At 39.6% G+C, this 17,525-nt stretch overlaps 1 protein-coding gene across 1 annotated transcript; it reads left to right on the top strand.

Annotated features, from left to right (window-relative positions):
- The first annotated feature begins 18 nt into the window (after positions 1-18).
- Positions 19-17,522, top strand: pes1 (pescadillo ribosomal biogenesis factor 1). The gene is made up of 15 exons (XM_085294287.1): positions 19-173; positions 350-429; positions 1,961-2,114; positions 2,293-2,402; positions 2,677-2,848; positions 2,939-3,028; positions 3,356-3,472; positions 3,566-3,643; positions 8,422-8,511; positions 14,657-14,787; positions 14,879-15,004; positions 15,319-15,503; positions 16,458-16,624; positions 16,715-16,882; positions 17,123-17,522. The coding sequence occupies exons 1-15, from the start codon at positions 150-152 to the stop codon at positions 17,195-17,197; spliced, it is 1,767 nt and encodes a 588-aa protein (XP_085150413.1). The 5' UTR covers positions 19-149; the 3' UTR covers positions 17,198-17,522.
- The last annotated feature ends 3 nt before the right edge of the window (positions 17,523-17,525 follow it).

Genomic DNA, 17,525 nt, shown 5'->3' with positions numbered 1-17,525 from the left:
CTGCTTGGGCCTCTCTTTCGCGCATGTCAAGCCACACGTGCATCTCCTGCGTGTTGTGTCGGTCGTTGTTGTGTACCCTTGCGAATTGTGTAATTTGTACACAACTACATTTGGATAAAACTCCGTGGAGGGTTAGAAACTGTCTCTAAATGGGAGGTCTTCAAAAGAAAAAGGTTGGTGTGGGTGTTCGCGTAATGTCGGGCGTCTTATTACCAAAAATCTGACTATCCCGTTAGCTAACAGCTAGCTGAAGTTTGTTTTTCTCAAACAGTAGATTCTTCTGGACGCGGATGAGCTTATGTGCCTTGTTAACACAAGTTGAATATGAGCATCTTCCTATGTTTTTCAGTTTGAGAGGGGCTCTGCCACCAACTACATCACAAGAAACAGAGCTCGAAAGAAGTTGCAGCTCAGCCTCCCAGATTTCAGGTAACGTTGCAGTTAGCAATTGTACACGTGTGTGTGTGTGTGTGTGTGTGTGTGTGTGTGTGTGTGTGTGTGTGTGTGTGTTTTAAATCACGATTTAGTCATACCCCGCCGGCACTGTATTAGTTTCTCGTTATTGTATAGTAACGCTAACGCTTTCTGGGTGAGAAAAGGTGCGAGGGCCCATTTATGACGCAAAGTCTTTAAAACTCAGTGAGTGAGTTTATTTTATTTCTTTTTTTTTTGGGGGGGGGTGCTGTGAAACTCATGCGTTTGTATTGAACAAGGTAGACAATTGTGCAGGGTCAAACAAAAGTGCATTTCTTCTCGGCTCCTGGCTTTTGAGGTCACAACAGTAGTCCAGTCACTAGCATCCTCCTTTCACATCAACGCTCTGCATGTCCTTCACTACATCCATGAATCTTCTCTGTGGTCTTCCTCTTTTCCACCTGCCAGGCAGCTCCTTCATCAACATCCTTTGTCCAGTAATTATCCACTGTTCCTCCTCTACACGTCCAAACCATCCCGGCCTTGTTTCTATTTCTAACTTTGTCTCTTCTCAATCTTAGCTGTCCTTTTGATGTACTCAATTCTTACATTCCTACTGTAAATTTGAGAGTCTCAGCATCTACAGCTCTACCAGCTTGGCCTCCCATCCAAATTATACTTCACAGCACGTCTCACTACCATCTTGCAATACTTAGCTGTCATTCTTGCTGCTATCCTTCTGCCACAAATCACCCCTGACTCTCATTTCCATCTTTTCCACCCTCCCTGAACTCTCTTCTTCACTTCTCTTGTGCACTGTTGCTTTGGATGGTTGACCCCAGCATTAAAACTCATCCTCTTTCACTGCGTCTGCTCCTAGTTAGTGAAATGCAAAGAGTATTAATGCAGCCTCGAAAGTGAAGCAAAATTTAATTAGCACATCAGTAAAAACATTACCATCAACAAGAAAGAATGTATTGACGCCAAAGTTAGTGAGACAAAGTTATGTTAGTAGTTAGTAATGAATCTGCACCTAGTTATATTCTCTATGATCAACACTATATCCATAAATCACATCTGACATATAATGTGCATAAATTAATTTAACAAGTAATTCTGAGGTGTCTTACATCTTCAGTGAATGTGATCAGAATATTTAGCAGTGGTTGGTAATTTCAAAATAAATCCATGGTTCTGAAAGTGTTACTCTCCATGCCAATATTACTTTTTTTGGGTGTTTTGTTTTTTGTAAAACCAGCAATTCAAATGTAACAATATTTAAATTTTCAAAAATGGACCAATCAACTATTATTTTTTTTCCCCCCTAATAAGATTTTATATATATATATATATATATATATATATATATATATATATATATATATATATATATATATATATATATATAAAATACATTTTTTTTTTTTTTTTTAAATACCATCATAGCAACTTACTTTTCTCCAAGTTTGTTCCAAATCTCGATTTCCAGCCTTTCTCAGAAAGGTGCCTTGTTGCAGACAAATAATTTCTCTTCTCTGATTTTCAGGCGACTTTGCATTCTCAAAGGCATATACCCTCATGAGCCAAAACACAAGAAGAAGGTGAACAAGGGATCTACAGCCCCAAGGACCTTCTACCTGCTCAAAGACATCCGCTTTCTGCTCCATGAGCCAATTGTTGGAAAGTTCAGAGAGTACAAGGTATATTACATAAGAAACCAGTACCTTAGTGTTCTTTACCTCTATAAAAAGGATATTTAAATCACTTTGCTTGAATCAGTTTTTCCTCATCATGTCTTTGGTTTATCGTTTGATTTCAATTTGGTTGACAATCTTTTTGGTACCTGTGTTATTTTCAACATTTATTTTTGTCTTGTAGATATTTGTGCGTAAGCTTAAGAAGGCTTATGGAAAAACAGAGTGGTCTGCAGTGGAAAGACTGAGAGAGAACAAGCCGACCTATAAATTGGATCACATCATCAAAGAAAGGTGGGGTGGTTATTCTTCACACTGAACATAAGAGGGCATAGTTGATCTCTTTTTCTTTTTTTTCTCTGCCACTATATGAATTAAATTGAAATTGTAGGGTAACAGTAGAACAGAGTCTTTAGGAGTCTGTCAGTATCTATTTTTTTTTTTTTTTTTTTTTTTTTACAGCTTTTAACATGCAAGTTATCTTTGTTTTTTATTTTTATTTCAAAGGTAAGATGTTTTTGTCAAAACAAAACCTCATAAATATTGCTTGTGCTTCTTTGTTTGGCAGGTATCCAACCTTCATTGATGCCCTCCGTGATATTGACGATGCCCTCTGCATGTGCTTCCTCTTCTCCACTTTTGCTCGAACAGGAAAATGTCATGTGCAGACAATCCAGCTGTGCAGACGCCTCACTGTGGAGTGGATGAACTATGTGATCGCATCACGTTCTCTCCGAAAGGTGCAAGTTCACCAGCCTGTTATTGATCTGACTCTGTGAGAGTTGGTTGACCTGTGTTCTGTAATGTGCTAAACGTTTCTGTTTTGATAGGTTTTCCTCTCCATCAAGGGAATATATTATCAGGCTGAGGTGATGGGACAGCTCATTACATGGGTGGTGCCATATCAGTTCTCCCATGATGTAAGTGCAGTTTGGCAAATTGCAGTCAACAGGGACAGTGCTAATAATAAAGTCACTTTATTACTGTTGGGTTATAATGTAGGTTGCCAGGCCAACATTGTAAATAAAAAATTGTCCTTAATGTCTTGGCTGCTCATTAAGAATCAGAAAATGTGTGGCACTTATGAACAAGAAAACTGACTTTGCTGATGGCTTTAACTTGTGAGCAGCCTGTCTGTTTTAAAATTAGAATATACTAAAAATTATGTTGGAAGTGACTCTGATTGAACTCACACTTATAAATATATCACTGAAATATGGTCAAACTAATATTTGTTTCTCTTTCAGCACCCCGTTGATGTTGATTACAGAGTAATGGCAACATTCACAGAGTTGTACACCACTCTGCTGGGCTTTGTCAGTTTCAGGCTCTACAGTTCCCTCAACTTGGTCTACCCACCAAAGGTATCGTGGACTGTAATATAAAAAAGGATTTATGATAAATTGATCATATGTAACCAGACCTGCCCTCAGTTAATATTGCCTCTCATTTTGCAGCTGGACAGTAATGGAGAGTCAGGGCCTAAGGAAGAGAGTGAGGATGACTATGCCATGAATTCAGAAAGTTACTTAGAGGTGAGTCACTTTGTTTTAAACAGTGTAAAAGACCTCTGATGTCTTTTGTTTGTGGTGCTCATTACATTGAAAGGAGGCTTGTTGGTTATCCAGAGTGACAGAATAAATTCACTTAAACCATCCAGCATAAAGCAGCGTTGGAGTTTTGTTAAAACTATATCACCACTTCAGTGGCAGAGAGAACTCGGTCACACAACTTCTCCAGGAAGGATAGCAAAAGCGTTGTTGATGCTTTTTGGGAAAAAACATGTCCCAGGTGACCTCTAAAACAAGCTTTTAAAGCACAGGGTACGTTGTTTTCCTGGCTTCAGCAATCTGTAAAGACAATGCATTCTGTTATTCAAGCAGGAGTCGTCTTTATTTTCCCTCAGCTTTACTGAGACATAAAACTGGGATATGTGCTAATGTGCATTTATAAAGTTTAGACTTGTGCTCTGCTGAATATGATCCATATTCCTTACTAGGTTATATCCAGTGGGGTTGTCATTGGGAGCTCAGGGGGAGCTCTTTATTGAATAGTTAGCTGTACTACACAGTGCTTCAGAGGTTCAATAACCCCCTACATGCACTCGCCCGCTCAGTCAGCCAATGCATTTACACTGTAGCATTAACAGGAACAGTTAAGAGTCACGCAACAATAACAGATGTAAATAACACAAGTTTCCTTGCTTAAACGGCAACACATGTTCCCAAGGCATGATTGGAGATAACTAGTCACTCCCAACACGCCATGATACCATGTTCTGATTGAGGGATTGAATTAAAACGTACAACTCTGCTATCACTTCTGACATAAACGAAGACAAAACTAAACAGCAGTGGCTTTGTAGGGTTGCTGAAGTTGGGCTAGCTGTAGGACTGGGCGCTATATTGAGGTTTTTTTTTTGTTTGTTTTTAAATATCGATATATTTTTATACGAGATAAGATGTGACAATATCCTTTATATCGATATAGTCTATGTTACGTTATAATTATACTTGTGGAGCCGCAGGTTTGCCTCTCTTGCGTCCACTTTTGTCTCTACGCAACGTTACTCGGCCTCGCTTCTCTCCTTCACTGAACACAACTCCCCCTCCCCCATCGCTTCACCTGCAGGCAACAACAAGATGGACACGGCAAATCTCCGTTAACGAGTTACCGTGCATCGCCCCGCACATGGGGCTGGACGGCGTCAACGTGTTAGCGAGCTAACCGTGCTAACGAGCTAATCATGCTAACGCCTAAAATCCTTTCATTTTCTCAAAAGTTGACAGCACGCCTTGTGTATGAATTCTGTGCTTGATGACCACAAACCAATTTTATGTGGTACACAGCGCTCAGCAATCTGTCAAAAAATGTTTTAATATGACTTTGCTAAGCTACGGAGCTGCACCGCTTGATGGATTGTCGGAGCATTACGGCTACCGTAGTCTGGAGCCTCGCGGAGTAATACGTACTGTGCTTCAACGTAGTATAGACCCTGTGCACGAGAAAATGCTAACTTCCTGGTTTGAGACCGGATGTAGGGTTGTAAATTTCCGGTAGCTTTACTTTGCGGTCAATCCCTACTGCGAAGATATACTCCAAAATCATGTCCAAAACTCAAAAACTGAAAGATCGCGTTAAGTTACAAAGAGCAGAAGGTGGGAACACTCACCACTGTTGTGTCATTAAAAAAAAATCTAATGATCAATTTTGACGTTTAAAGAGTTTAGATGATCAGTTGTTTACATCACTCAACACAAGCAGAACTGCATTACTGCAGCAGAAGACACATCGTCCACATTCAGAAACACATCTCTGTACAGTGACTGGTCTTATGATTTAAACAGGCAAATGTTCAGCATTCAAACTACAGGTGAAGAATAGTCAAACCAGATGTTTCCCCCGTTATGTCGATATCAGCTAGTCAAGTGTAGTCGCTATAACGCGGTTCACCTTTCACCTCGCTGTTTCACAGATTTTTTTTTTTTTTTTTTTTTTTTTTTAGTGCAAGTTTGCATGCTTATTTTTTTTTACGTCACATTGTGTCCTGCGTCCTGATCGCTGCAGACGATCTCCTCCGTGACGTCTCTCCTGTACAGTACAGAATCGCTGCATCGATCCCTAGCAGTGTGACTCTGAAGTGCAGTGCTGTATGTCCACGATGTCCATGAAAGGTTTTGCACTGTCAAAAAATAAAATTGGCTACTTTTTTTCACCTATCGCTGGTTATTTTTAGAACATAACACCCGCGATAAACGAGGGACAGCTGAGAAATATAACATTTGAATCGCTTTGCTCTGAGGCGCGGGGGTAAAAAATATCGACAAGTCGATGAACATCATTTACAGATATATTGGGTAAATGCTCAAGACATCTATAGAAATGTAAATCGCCGCTTGATTCATTCATTTGCTTAACTTGTTTTGGACCGTAAACAAGGCGCGAATAGGACACCGGAAATCAAGCTCCCAACAGGAGTTTCCGCACCAGAAGTAGCATATGTTAACGTGCACATAGTCTATTACCGTATTGTGTGTATAAGGACCATAAATGGCACGAAGCAGATTTCAAACTCCAGGCTGTCAGTCACGCAGTAGAACTTCGGAACAGAGCAGCTGCGAAATGTGTCTCTTTGTTATTATGCTCAGCATCTTTTAGTTTACATTTTGACTGCACAATTGTGAGCTTTTTGTTGTGCACAACAACAACATTGTTTTCTTTTATTTATCAAGCATTATTATTTAATAATGTATTTATTTATTTTTCAGTAATTTTTTTTAATGTACATATATGCTGTATGTTACCAAAAGTGCCTGTGTGACATCTGGGACACAGCTTTGACTAAGAACTCTCTTTTCTTACTTTATGACTTTAAAAAAAATTATTGAGATATATATCGTATATCGCCATCCAGCTAAAAAATATCGAGATGAATTTGGGGCCATATTGCCCAGTCCTACCTAGCTGGTATATAATGATATACTATGTGGTGGCCAGCTACACAGCTATGGTTAGCATAATATAAACACAGTGAAGCTGGAGGATGAATGCTAACATTTTCCCACTCGCTACAAGCTAACGTGAGGGTTCCTGATGGTTAGGGACAAATGTAACCGCACGGCAGGATGTTGTAAACCAGGGGTCCCCAATCCCAGTCCGTGAGGGCCGGTGTCCCTGCAGGTTTTAGATCTCACCCTGGGTCAACACACCTGAATCACATGATTAGTTCTTTACCAGGCTTCTGGAGAACTTCAAGACATGTTGAGAAGGTAATTTATCCATTTAAATCAGCTGTGTTGGATCAAGGACGCATGTCCTTCAGGGACACCGGTCCTTGTTGACTGGGATTGGGGACCCCTGCTGTAAACGGACCAAACTTCAGTCAGGAGAACAACTGCGATAATCCATCCACAATGCGAGGTTAGTCATTAATATATTGCTGCGTGGGCTGGGGTGTAGTTACATCATAAGGTTATAAAAACTGGGCTTTAAAATGACTAGTGGTAATAAAAACCGAGACAGGCGGACAGTGATCACTGACTTTTTTTAGGGGCTTGTTCAAATGAAATAGAATAAAATACAAAGCAGTAAAACATGTTAAAAACCCAACAGCCTTAATAAACGCAGAGTACCCAGAAGCAGGGTTCATGCGGCATCACTTAAAGATTGGATATCCTACCTGCTGTGAATGTTTTAATGCAGTATAGTTGTTGTTGTTGTTGTTATTATTATCACTTGTCACATTCTGTTTCTGACAGTTAAAATAAATAACATTCATATAAGAAATAAAATTGTTTCGTGTAAACTGTATATGGTGTTCAGTAGGCCTATACTATTGTACTTTAATGTCGGTCATAGGGGTGGTACTTCAAGAGCCATATATTTTATGAGGTGGTACTCGATGTGAAAAGTTTGAGAAACACTGCGTTACGCCTGGGTTGGACCTCCTTTTTGCTTCAGAGTTGCCTGAATTTTTTATGCCATAGATTCAACAAGTTGGGGGAAACATTCCTCAGAGATTTTAGTGCATTTGTCTGCTGCTCAGCCCTGGTGCAAATCTCCCTATCCACCACATCCCAGCGGAGCTCTATTGGATTGAGATCTGCTGACTTCTATAAGCTATTTAAGTGCATTGAACTCATGGTCATGCTCAGGTTGAAAACAGTTTTAGATGATCTGAGCTTTGTTTCATGGTGTGTTATCCTGGTGGAAGCAAACATCAGAAGATTGTTACACTGGTCATAAAGGGATGAGCATGGTCAGCAGCAATACTCGGGTAGGTTGTGGGGTTTAAATGATGACCAGTTAAGGGGCCCACATTATTATTTCGCCACTGAGCTATTGATACAAAGAAGCATGGAGCCATGCTTTCATGTTGTTTACACGAAATTGATGTGATGCTCTTCTGCCATGGTTGTAATAAGTGGTTATTCAAGTTTCTGTTGCCTTGACATCACCAGCCTGGCCAGAAAGAAAGGTTGCTGCCATGTGATTGGCAGATTAGGTATTTGCATAAATAAACTGTTATGGTGTCTGTAATAAAGCAACTTGTAAGTGTATTAATTTAACTTACACATACAGTACACTTAACATGAGGTCTTGCCCTATATCATTTCAGACACTTTAATTAGAGCTCAACATGTAGTCTACCTAAAAGCATTCAGTATGCTAATAGAGAAATTGTGTAAACTCATGTTTTTAAAAGCCTCATGCTTAAATTAAACTGTTGACTAAACTAACTAAATCTATTAAGTACGCACACATTGAGGTGTAAATGCTAACACTTGTGCTTACCTTGTTTTTGATTTTGTAGAAACTGTCAGCTCTGAGTGCCAGTCTGGCACGCGTGGTTTCTTCTGCAGATGAGGAGGAGGCTCAACTGGACCAGTTTCCCAGTGAAGGGGTAAGAAAGCTAACTTGCAAAACACGACACATCACATGTATCTTACGATTTACTCAGGCAAGGCATAACTATTTGTTATTGAGAAATATAATCAAAACACACAGATCACCACTTCATGCATAATGCCTCTTATAAATCTATGGACGTGTGTGCGATACTGTGGTGTCATGGTAAATTGCTCGGGTAAAGTTTGTAGCATGCGTGCTCGTTGGTTTTGTCTGCTTCCACTTGTCTTTGCACTAGGATGATGTCGGCATAAATGTGCAGTCATATTCGTTGTGTCCCCACTAGTGCTGTCAGCGTTAATCTCGTTGAAATGACATTAACGCCATAACGCGGCAAATCTCCGTTAACGACTTACCGTGGGGCTGGACGGCGTTAACACGTTAACAAGCTAACTGCGCTAACGCAGTAGTTCCCACCAATGTAATTGAGCATGTACATGCCTATGTTTACAGGTACTTATAGATATGTTACTTACACAGGGATAGTAGTAGTAGAATAGTTAAATTTATTACTTGCATATTTCCACAACCCTCTATCCATAACACATACTGTGTATAAGTGTACATAGAACCTCAGCTACTGTTGTATATACAGTGGGGCAAAAAAGTATTTAGTCAGCCACCGATTGTGCAAGTTCCCCCACTTAAAATGATGACAGAGGTCAGTAATTTGTACCAGAGGTACACTTCAACTGTGAGAGACAGAATGTGAAAAAAAATCCATGAAATCACATGGTAGGATTTGTAAAGAATTTATTCGTAAATCAGGGTGGAAAATAAGTATTTGGTCACCTCAAACAAGGAAAATCTCTGGCTCTCACAGACCTGTAACGTCTTCTGTAAGAAGCTTTTCTGTCCCCCACTCGTATGAATGGCACCTGTTTGAACTCATCATCTGTATAAAAGACACCTGTCCACAGCCTCAAACAGTCAGACTCCAAACTCCGCCATGGCCAAGACCAAAGAGCTTTCGAAGGACACCAGGAAAAGTATTGTAGACCTGCACCAGACTGGGAAGAGTGAATCTACAATAGGCAAGCAGCTTGGTGTGAAAAAATCAACTGTGGGAGCAATCATCAGAAAATGGAAGACATACAAGACCACTGATAATCTCCCTCGATCTGGGGCTCCACGCAAGATCTCATCCCGTGGGGTCAAAATGATCATGAGAACGGTGAGCAAAGATCCCAGAACCACACGGGGGGACCTGGTGAATGACCTGCAGAGAGCTGGGACCAAAGTAACAAAGGTCACCATCAGTAACACACTACAACGGCAGGGAATCAAACCCCGCAGTGCCAGACGTGTTCCGCTGCTGAAGCCAGTGCATGTCCAGGCCCGTCTGAAGTTTGCCAGAGAGCACATGGATGATACAGCAGAGGATTGGGAGAATGTCATGTGGTCAGATGAAACCAAAGTAGAACTTTTTGGTATAAACTCAACTCGTCGTGTTTGGAGGAAGAAGAATACTGAGTTGCATCCCAAGAACACCATACCTACTGTGAAGCATGGGGGTGGAAACATCATGCTATGGGGCTGTTTTTCTGCCAAGGGGACAGGACGACTGATCCGTGTTAAGGACAGAATGAATGGGGCCATGTATCGTGAGATTTTGAGCCAAAACCTCCTTCCATCAGTGAGAACTTTGAAGATGAAACGAGGCTGGGTCTTCCAACATGACAATGATCCAAAACACACCGTCCGGGCAACAAAGGAGTGGCTCCGTAAGAAGCATTTGAAAGTCCTGGAGTGGCCTAGCCAGTCTCCAGACCTCAACCCCATAGAAAATCTGTGGCGGGAGTTGAAAGTCCGTGTTGCTCGGCGACAGCCCCAAAACATCACTGCTCTCGAGAAGATCTGCATGGAGGAATGGGCCAAAATACCAGCTACTGTGTGTGCAAACCTGGTAAAGACCTATAGTAAACGTTTGACCTCTGTTATTGCCAACAAAGGTTATGTTACAAAGTATTGAGTTGTATTTTTGTTATTGACCAAATACTTATTTTCCACCCTAATTTACGAATAAATTCTTTACAAATCCTACCATGTGGATTCATGGATTTTCTTTTCACATTCTGTCTCTCACAGTTGAAGTGTACCTGTGGTGCAAATTACTGACCTCTGTCATCATTTTAGGTGGGGGAACTTGCACAATCGGTGGCTGACTAAATACTTTTTTGCCCCACTGTAGTGTATCATCTTATTAATTTAGTATTTCTTGGCTTTATATTCTTGTATTCTTCTATTATCTGTAAATGAGCTGTAATAACACACAAATCCCCCCCCCCCCCACCCCCCCCGTCCGATCATTAAAGTCTTATCTTAGAAAATACTTTCATTCTTTCTTTTTGCTCTAATTGGTCTCTAAGGTTAAACATTAATGGTTACATCATTTGATCTTTTGAAGCTGTGATACAAGGGATTTACAGCTTTGTTTGGTTGCTACTGACGATATGTTTCTCATCCTGGGAAGCTTGTTGTCACTGACTGATTTGAAGTTAACAATTGTTTTTGTCAATTCATTCTGCTTTTTTATAATTATAGGTAGGAGTAGTAGGTAGTTCAAACTCTGCTTTAATTTATTTATTTAAATATTCTGTTTTGTGTGTGCGTGTTTTTGGGTTTTTTGCCAAAAAAGACAGTTCTGCTTTTTTGCTTCTTTTTTTGTTTGTTGGGTTTCTTAATTTTTATTAAAAAGTTTAAGTCTTAGTAATACGTTCTCAGTTTAATAAAACAGTATTTTCATCCACTGAAACAATCAGTTGTGTAACAATTTTTCAATTACAGAGGGGGAAAAACTTTTTTGCTCAAGCATGGGCACTTAATCGGGAGAATTTTATGAATAAAAAATTAGAATAACAGATTGTATTTTTATAAAGTTTTCAAGTCAACTCACCTGAATGATCTTTCAACATTACAGCTTTCAGACTAAAGTGCTTTATTAACCCTTTAAGACCTACCATAGAGCCAAGTTTGCCAGAGCTTATCTTGATATTTTTACATGCTGTAGAGCCATTTTTGGGATTGTTTCAAGTTGCTATATGTCAATACAACCGTTATAGCCCAAATTTATATAATATATATGCATTAAGTGCATAGTAACTACATAAATTGCAAAAACGTGCAATAAACTACAAAATGAAAATCATTTTGGGTTGTTTTTTAACATATATTTCTAGTTAGAGAAATTTAAGAAGTTTATCCCTCAAAACTAAATACACAAAAGTTGCACAAAATAGTTTTGAACCACAGGAAATTTATTTTGAGTGTCTTCATAGTTGTGTTTTTTGTTTTTTAGATACACCAATTTTTATATACTGCTGGAAAAACGAAAATAAATATAATGCAAATTTACCCCCCAAAAAACAGCATGTGCATCAAAATAAACTATTTCCAGCAGTGTAATTTTTGTTTGAAGCATCCCAGAAACGATACGGAAAAGTCAAACATGACTTTTAAAAGTAAGGCCCTGAAGGTAAAAAAAAAAACCCTACATTTTCCGCGAAAATGACGTCACTTCCGGGCAGGTAATGGCGGACATGCTGACGTCTATTCCAACGTAGGAAGTGTTATGAACAGCTGATCGGATCAGCAAAACGTGTTTCTGGAATATTATGTTGTTGTCGCTGCAAATGCTTTTTATTCAATTTATTTTCAAAGCTATATGTGGAAGGAAACCGTGTCATAGGACAAGCTGAATGCATAAGATGCAAGTACAACTCCTCCGGTTTCATATGCAAAAAAATGATTGTGCTAGCTTATGTGATTCCAGTTCTACAGGAATTTAAAAATGGCTGCGCAAAACGGAGCGTGCCCGCTCCGACCGGTCTTAAGGGGTTAAGGCATTAACAGATCAACTGTGGAAACTGTGGCTGATCTTATAGATATCTGGCTTCTTTTCAAACTTTTTACATGCCTGATGAGCACATATTTTTATTTAACTTTTTTGTTTGTCTATTTCTCGTGCAGTTAGGTTGAAAAATGTTAGTGCTTCTGAGACATTAGCTTTACTACAAAGCAGGGAACTTCAGGACTTAATTATTACTTAGACATGAGGTGTAACTTCCTGGTGTATTAATTTTACCTGAGCTTTGGAATCTTATCCGGGCGTTCCTGTGTGTTCTGAGAACGTAACAGATAAAATCTGCACATTATTAAAGCAGCCTACTAACCTGTCACTTTTCCTGGAAAGTTACACCCACTGTTCCTTTGGAGCTTGGTGTTTTGTTTTTTTGTTTTTTTTTTAGAGACAATCTAAACCCTCTGGTTTTTCCCCAATGAGTCTCAATCACAGACATATAATCTCAGAGGAAGGAACTGTAATCCCTTGAGTGGTTTTCTGCTGGCTGCATGAAATTTCAAAGATGTTTGTTGGTTCATTTATGATACTGTAGCTGTAGTCTATAGTTAGAAAGTTGGTGCACGAGCAGTGATGGTATTACTCTCTAGTCGGAGTCAGTGAGGCTGTGGTAATCCTTGAGGACACCCCTTTCAAGCCAATAACACGAATTTAACTTGGAACAGATGGTATTGCTGTTATGTGGTTAGTGTTCAGGCTGACCAGAATAAAGGAACCTGTACTTCCTATTGATGAAGTACAGGTTGCACTGTTGTTCACAAAGACCAGCTCCGTCTACAAGATGCTCTAGTTCCTTTGCTTCCAGAGTGGAGCATCACACTGGGGCTTGCCCGCTGGCTAGGTTAATATTTGAAGGTGTTTCAGGGTCCCATAGACTTTATTCCTGGGTTGTCAGGAGTAAGGTCACAATGCATCTACCCTTCAAGATATAGGTGTAGTATGCTCAAGGTCTATTGTGGGTGAAAAAGCCAATTCAATTCTCCTAACCTGGAATTAGTGAGCAAACTGGCTGCAAACTTCCATGGTTGCATTTCAGAGCTGGGGGGTCCACGGGGATGCAACAAACTGCATTCCTTTAAAATCAGCTTCTGCCATCCATGAGTCTACGTAGACCCAAGGGCAAGCTGTCGTAGCTTACTGCTTATCAGTGGCATCTGTTTGGTGATTTTAGGATAACACAGTGCATCTCACCACTAGGACTTTGTCTGTTAGTTGTGGACCATTGAACTCCATTTGTTACTGGCACATGGCAAGCCAGGTCATCCACTCCATATCCATGCAATTAGTGCTGCCACCCATATGAATAGGCAGTGGTGCTGTGTGCCACATCTTGAGGCAAGCAAAGCCATGTCTAGGCTCTGAAGGAGCTGGTTATGGAGATGTTAATGTTTTTGCTGTCTTAAGATAGCCAGTCAGCAGAGGCATAGCAGTAGCTTGGTAATACTGCAAGCAACAAACACTACAAGCTAAGCTGGTGGAAAAGATGCAAGAAAATCAGAATACTTTAATCCCTAAGGAAATTATGTGATGAAGCCTGCACTAATATTCGGTTACATTTTGTATTCTTTGAGTATTATACATATGATAGCCAAGCCAACTTTATTTATAAGGTACTTTAAAGCTGGTTATCCAACATCTGAGTAGTCGTTTCTATTAGACTTCAAAGCATGCATAGTCAGTGTGATATAAATTGTCACAACACAACAGTTTCTGCTTTTACCCTTGATTATTTAATTAAATGTCACATGTTTTTATTGGTTTTAAATTGCTTTTCATATGTTAAATTTCAGTCTCCAGACAGGTCTGGGATTGGTCATCAGATGCCACCAACCACTGTTTTATGTATAAGTGCATCAGCTCCAGCTGAGATAACAAAGAGTCTACTAATCACCATTGCTGACCAATTTAACACCGGTTCAGACAGTTTGTTGAACCTGACTGTGATTCTTTAGTTAAATCTGAGCAACTTAAATTCAGAGATAAGTAAATGTATTAATTGTCGAGTTGTGAGTTGTACTTTTTACATAGCTTTTTTACATTTGCCTTTTGGAATTCTTTTAAGGTTGTAATCCCAATAAATCTAGCTGCACAATTCCTCTGTCATGGATCAGACACCATAATACATCAACAAGTTGGAAGTTGTTTAAAAATAAATAAATAAAAATCATCTTTTAGTTGCTGGCTTGTTTTTAAAGCAATGACTTTAAACTTTTCTGATTTAATTGTAAATAGAAATTCCCTGAAGAATAATTAATGTTTTCCCTTTATTTCTTCGCTACAGGAGGACATGGAGAAGATGGAGGCTAGGGAAAAGGAACTGAAACAGCAAGAAGCTCAGAAGAAGCTTTTTGAGGGACTCAAGTTTTACCTCAACAGAGAAGTTCCCAGAGAGTCTCTGGCATTCGTCATCAGGTGAGCGAGAGATGCTACAGTGAAGCAAAGAAACGTCCACGGAAGCCTGAAGCTGACTTTTTCACTTTTGTGTATTTCTGTTGCCTTTCAGGTGTTTTGGAGGTCAGGTATCCTGGGACAAGTCTGTGTGCATTGGTAGCACATACGATGTGACAGATGAGACCATCACCCATCAAATTATTGACAGGCCCAGTGTTGGCAAACAGTATATCAACAGGTAGAGAAATGCTGTGCTTTTCATCATGTATGAGAAGGTTTTTTGTTTTTTTTTTTCCTTATAGAGGTATTTGATTTTGTCATAGAATTCGTAATCCTAGAGACAGGAAGTGTGTCATTCATGTACATTACCCACTTTTACAATGACTCCTTTCACTGGAATATTTCCCATCCCCCCCACCCCTTGGTCCTGCAGCAGAAAAAATCCTCACCAAAGAGCAAGATTGTATTCTCATTATTACATAGTAGACGCATGAAAATATGCACTTATTTGCCATCATAACAGATGATTTTCGAAACCTTTGCTTGTTTTAGATACTACATCCAACCCCAGTGGCTATACGACTGTGTCAATGCCAAAATTCTCTTGCCTGTGGAGGATTATTTCCTTGGGGTGACTCTACCCCCTCACCTGTCTCCGTTTGTGGAGGAGAAGGAAGGTGACTATGTGCCTCCAGAGAAACTGAAGATGATGGCCTTACAGCGAGGAGAAAAACCAGGTGTGGTTCAGTTATATCTCAGTGTGTATGCAGGTCACGCCCACAATTCGCTGACTTTTCCCCTCTGATCAGAGTCCTAGTTTTAAAAACAACAAACAAAAAATACTTTCAGATCTGAATGAACAACAGATGCATAGGAGGGAAAATTATAAGATAACCATAACCTCTAACCATGGTCTCGTGTCATTATTTTGTTACATCATAAAATTATGAGTATTGTACATAATCAAGTAGTTAAGCCAACTTTATTTATAAAGAACAACCACTTAGCAAAGGGTTGGACATAGGAAGAAAAACACACTTGAATAAAACCTTTTTTTAAAGAAGCCTGTTTAATGTGAAATGGCAGCAAATTCCACTATTTGGGAGCCACTACACCAAGTCCTGTCCCCTGTGAGCCTGCACTGTGTCCTCGGCATATACAAGGAGTTGGTCAGCTGATCTGAGCGACTAGGAAAGGGGAGTGCAAGTGCAGCAACTCAGAGAGGTGGTTTGGAGCGAGGCCATGTAACAACCTGAAAACAGATAAAAGAATTTTTAAAATGTCATGTGGAGAGTTAAATAGACATTCACGGCCTCTCTTAATCTGAATGAATGTAATTGATATTTGTGATTGATTTAAAAAGTTTAATAATTTGCTTCCTTTTTTGGATTGTTTTGGAGACTTTAACACAGAACTGTTCTGATGGTCTGCTTATGTGAATAATTACTGCCAGCATTTCTTAATTGGATGATTAAATTGTTCTTGGTGGCTGGATCGAAATGTTGTGATTTACTAAAAGAACTGTAAGCGAGACAGCTTGTGGAGGTTATAGTTTATCTGATCAGAGTCCTAAAAAGCCACTTTGGCATCACACAGTAATGAAAATAAAAGATGAATATTTAATATAGGCACACAGGATTGAAATGTCAGCAGCACTAATTTTAAATAATTCCTTTTTCTTCCTTTTATAGGCAATGAACAAGAGGAGGATGAGGAAGAAGAGGAGGAGGAGGAGGGAGAACAGGAAGAGGAAGAAGAACAAGAAGAGGATGACAATGGTGATGAAGAGGATGATGAAGAGGAAGTAGCAGAAGAGAAAAACCTTAAGAAAATGGAAGAACAAAGATCCCAGGGCAAGGTGATATGTCAGATCCTGATTTCTTTGTCATTGTGATTTTATTTTTTAGATCTTTTGGAATCTTTATTGACTCGTCTCGTTCCCTTTTAGTCTCTACATGTCAAAGTGACACCTGGAAAGCTGAAGGTAGAAAATAAGGCACGCTTGGAGCAGGAGGAGAAAGCAGAGGAGAAGCGTCTGGCCATTATGATGATGAAGAAAAAGGAAAAGTACCTCTATGACAAAATCATGTTTGGAAAGAAAAGAAAAGTCCGTGAGGTGCGTACATTGCCGCTTCGCTAAGAATATTTGTTCAACCTAAAAGCTTTAACTTTGAATATTTTAGTGTTGATACTGAGCATTTTATCTCAGGCCACAGTGTTTACCAGTATTATGTAGCCGCTGCGGAGAGAACGGCGCAGCCCAGCGTTGACCCCCGCTGAGTTCACTGAGCTTAAAAATGGTTGCGTAACTGGTGTTGAGTATCTTCCATTAACTGGGCTCCTTCTCTTTTTACAGGCTAACAAGCTTGCTGCCAAGAGGAAGGCTCACGATGATTCAGAAAAAGCAAAAAAGAAAAAGGCCCGAAAATAACTGGTGCCTTCTTCAGACTGACTTTCTTTTTAACTTTGAGACTCAGTGCATTGCAGGTTTACATACCATAAAACCTGAAAGTGCAGTAGAGCTCTGCGTGCTACATGCACTCTAATGACCTCTGCAGAACTTCAAACAGCGCAGGTTGTCACAAATGCTAGTTGTGTGATTATTATTGTAAAAGTAACTGTTTGATCTGTGCTCCACTTTTCTGTATTGTACAATACAACTTCCTGTTTATTTTAAAATCTGTAACCGAAACATTTTACAGTTAAACGGACTGAATTAAACCTGTTACTTGTGATATTGCATCTCTAAGAAGAAATGA

Source organism: Mchenga conophoros, linkage group LG12 (assembly GCF_057382185.1).
Source record: "Mchenga conophoros isolate Kocher_MC1m ecotype Shallow Benthic linkage group LG12, M_conophoros_male_GT1.1, whole genome shotgun sequence".
NCBI lineage: Eukaryota > Metazoa > Chordata > Actinopteri > Cichliformes > Cichlidae > Mchenga > Mchenga conophoros.
This window is presented reverse-complemented; position numbering and strand designations above follow the sequence as displayed.

Coding starts and splice junctions, on each gene's coding strand:
- pes1 (XM_085294287.1), top strand. CDS start 150: ATGGGAGGTCTTCAAAAGAAAAAG. Junction 2,115..2,292: donor GAAAGTTCAGAGAGTACAAG/GTATATTACATA, acceptor TTTGTCTTGTAG/ATATTTGTGCGTAAGCTTAA. Junction 8,512..14,656: donor ACCAGTTTCCCAGTGAAGGG/GTAAGAAAGCTA, acceptor TCTTCGCTACAG/GAGGACATGGAGAAGATGGA.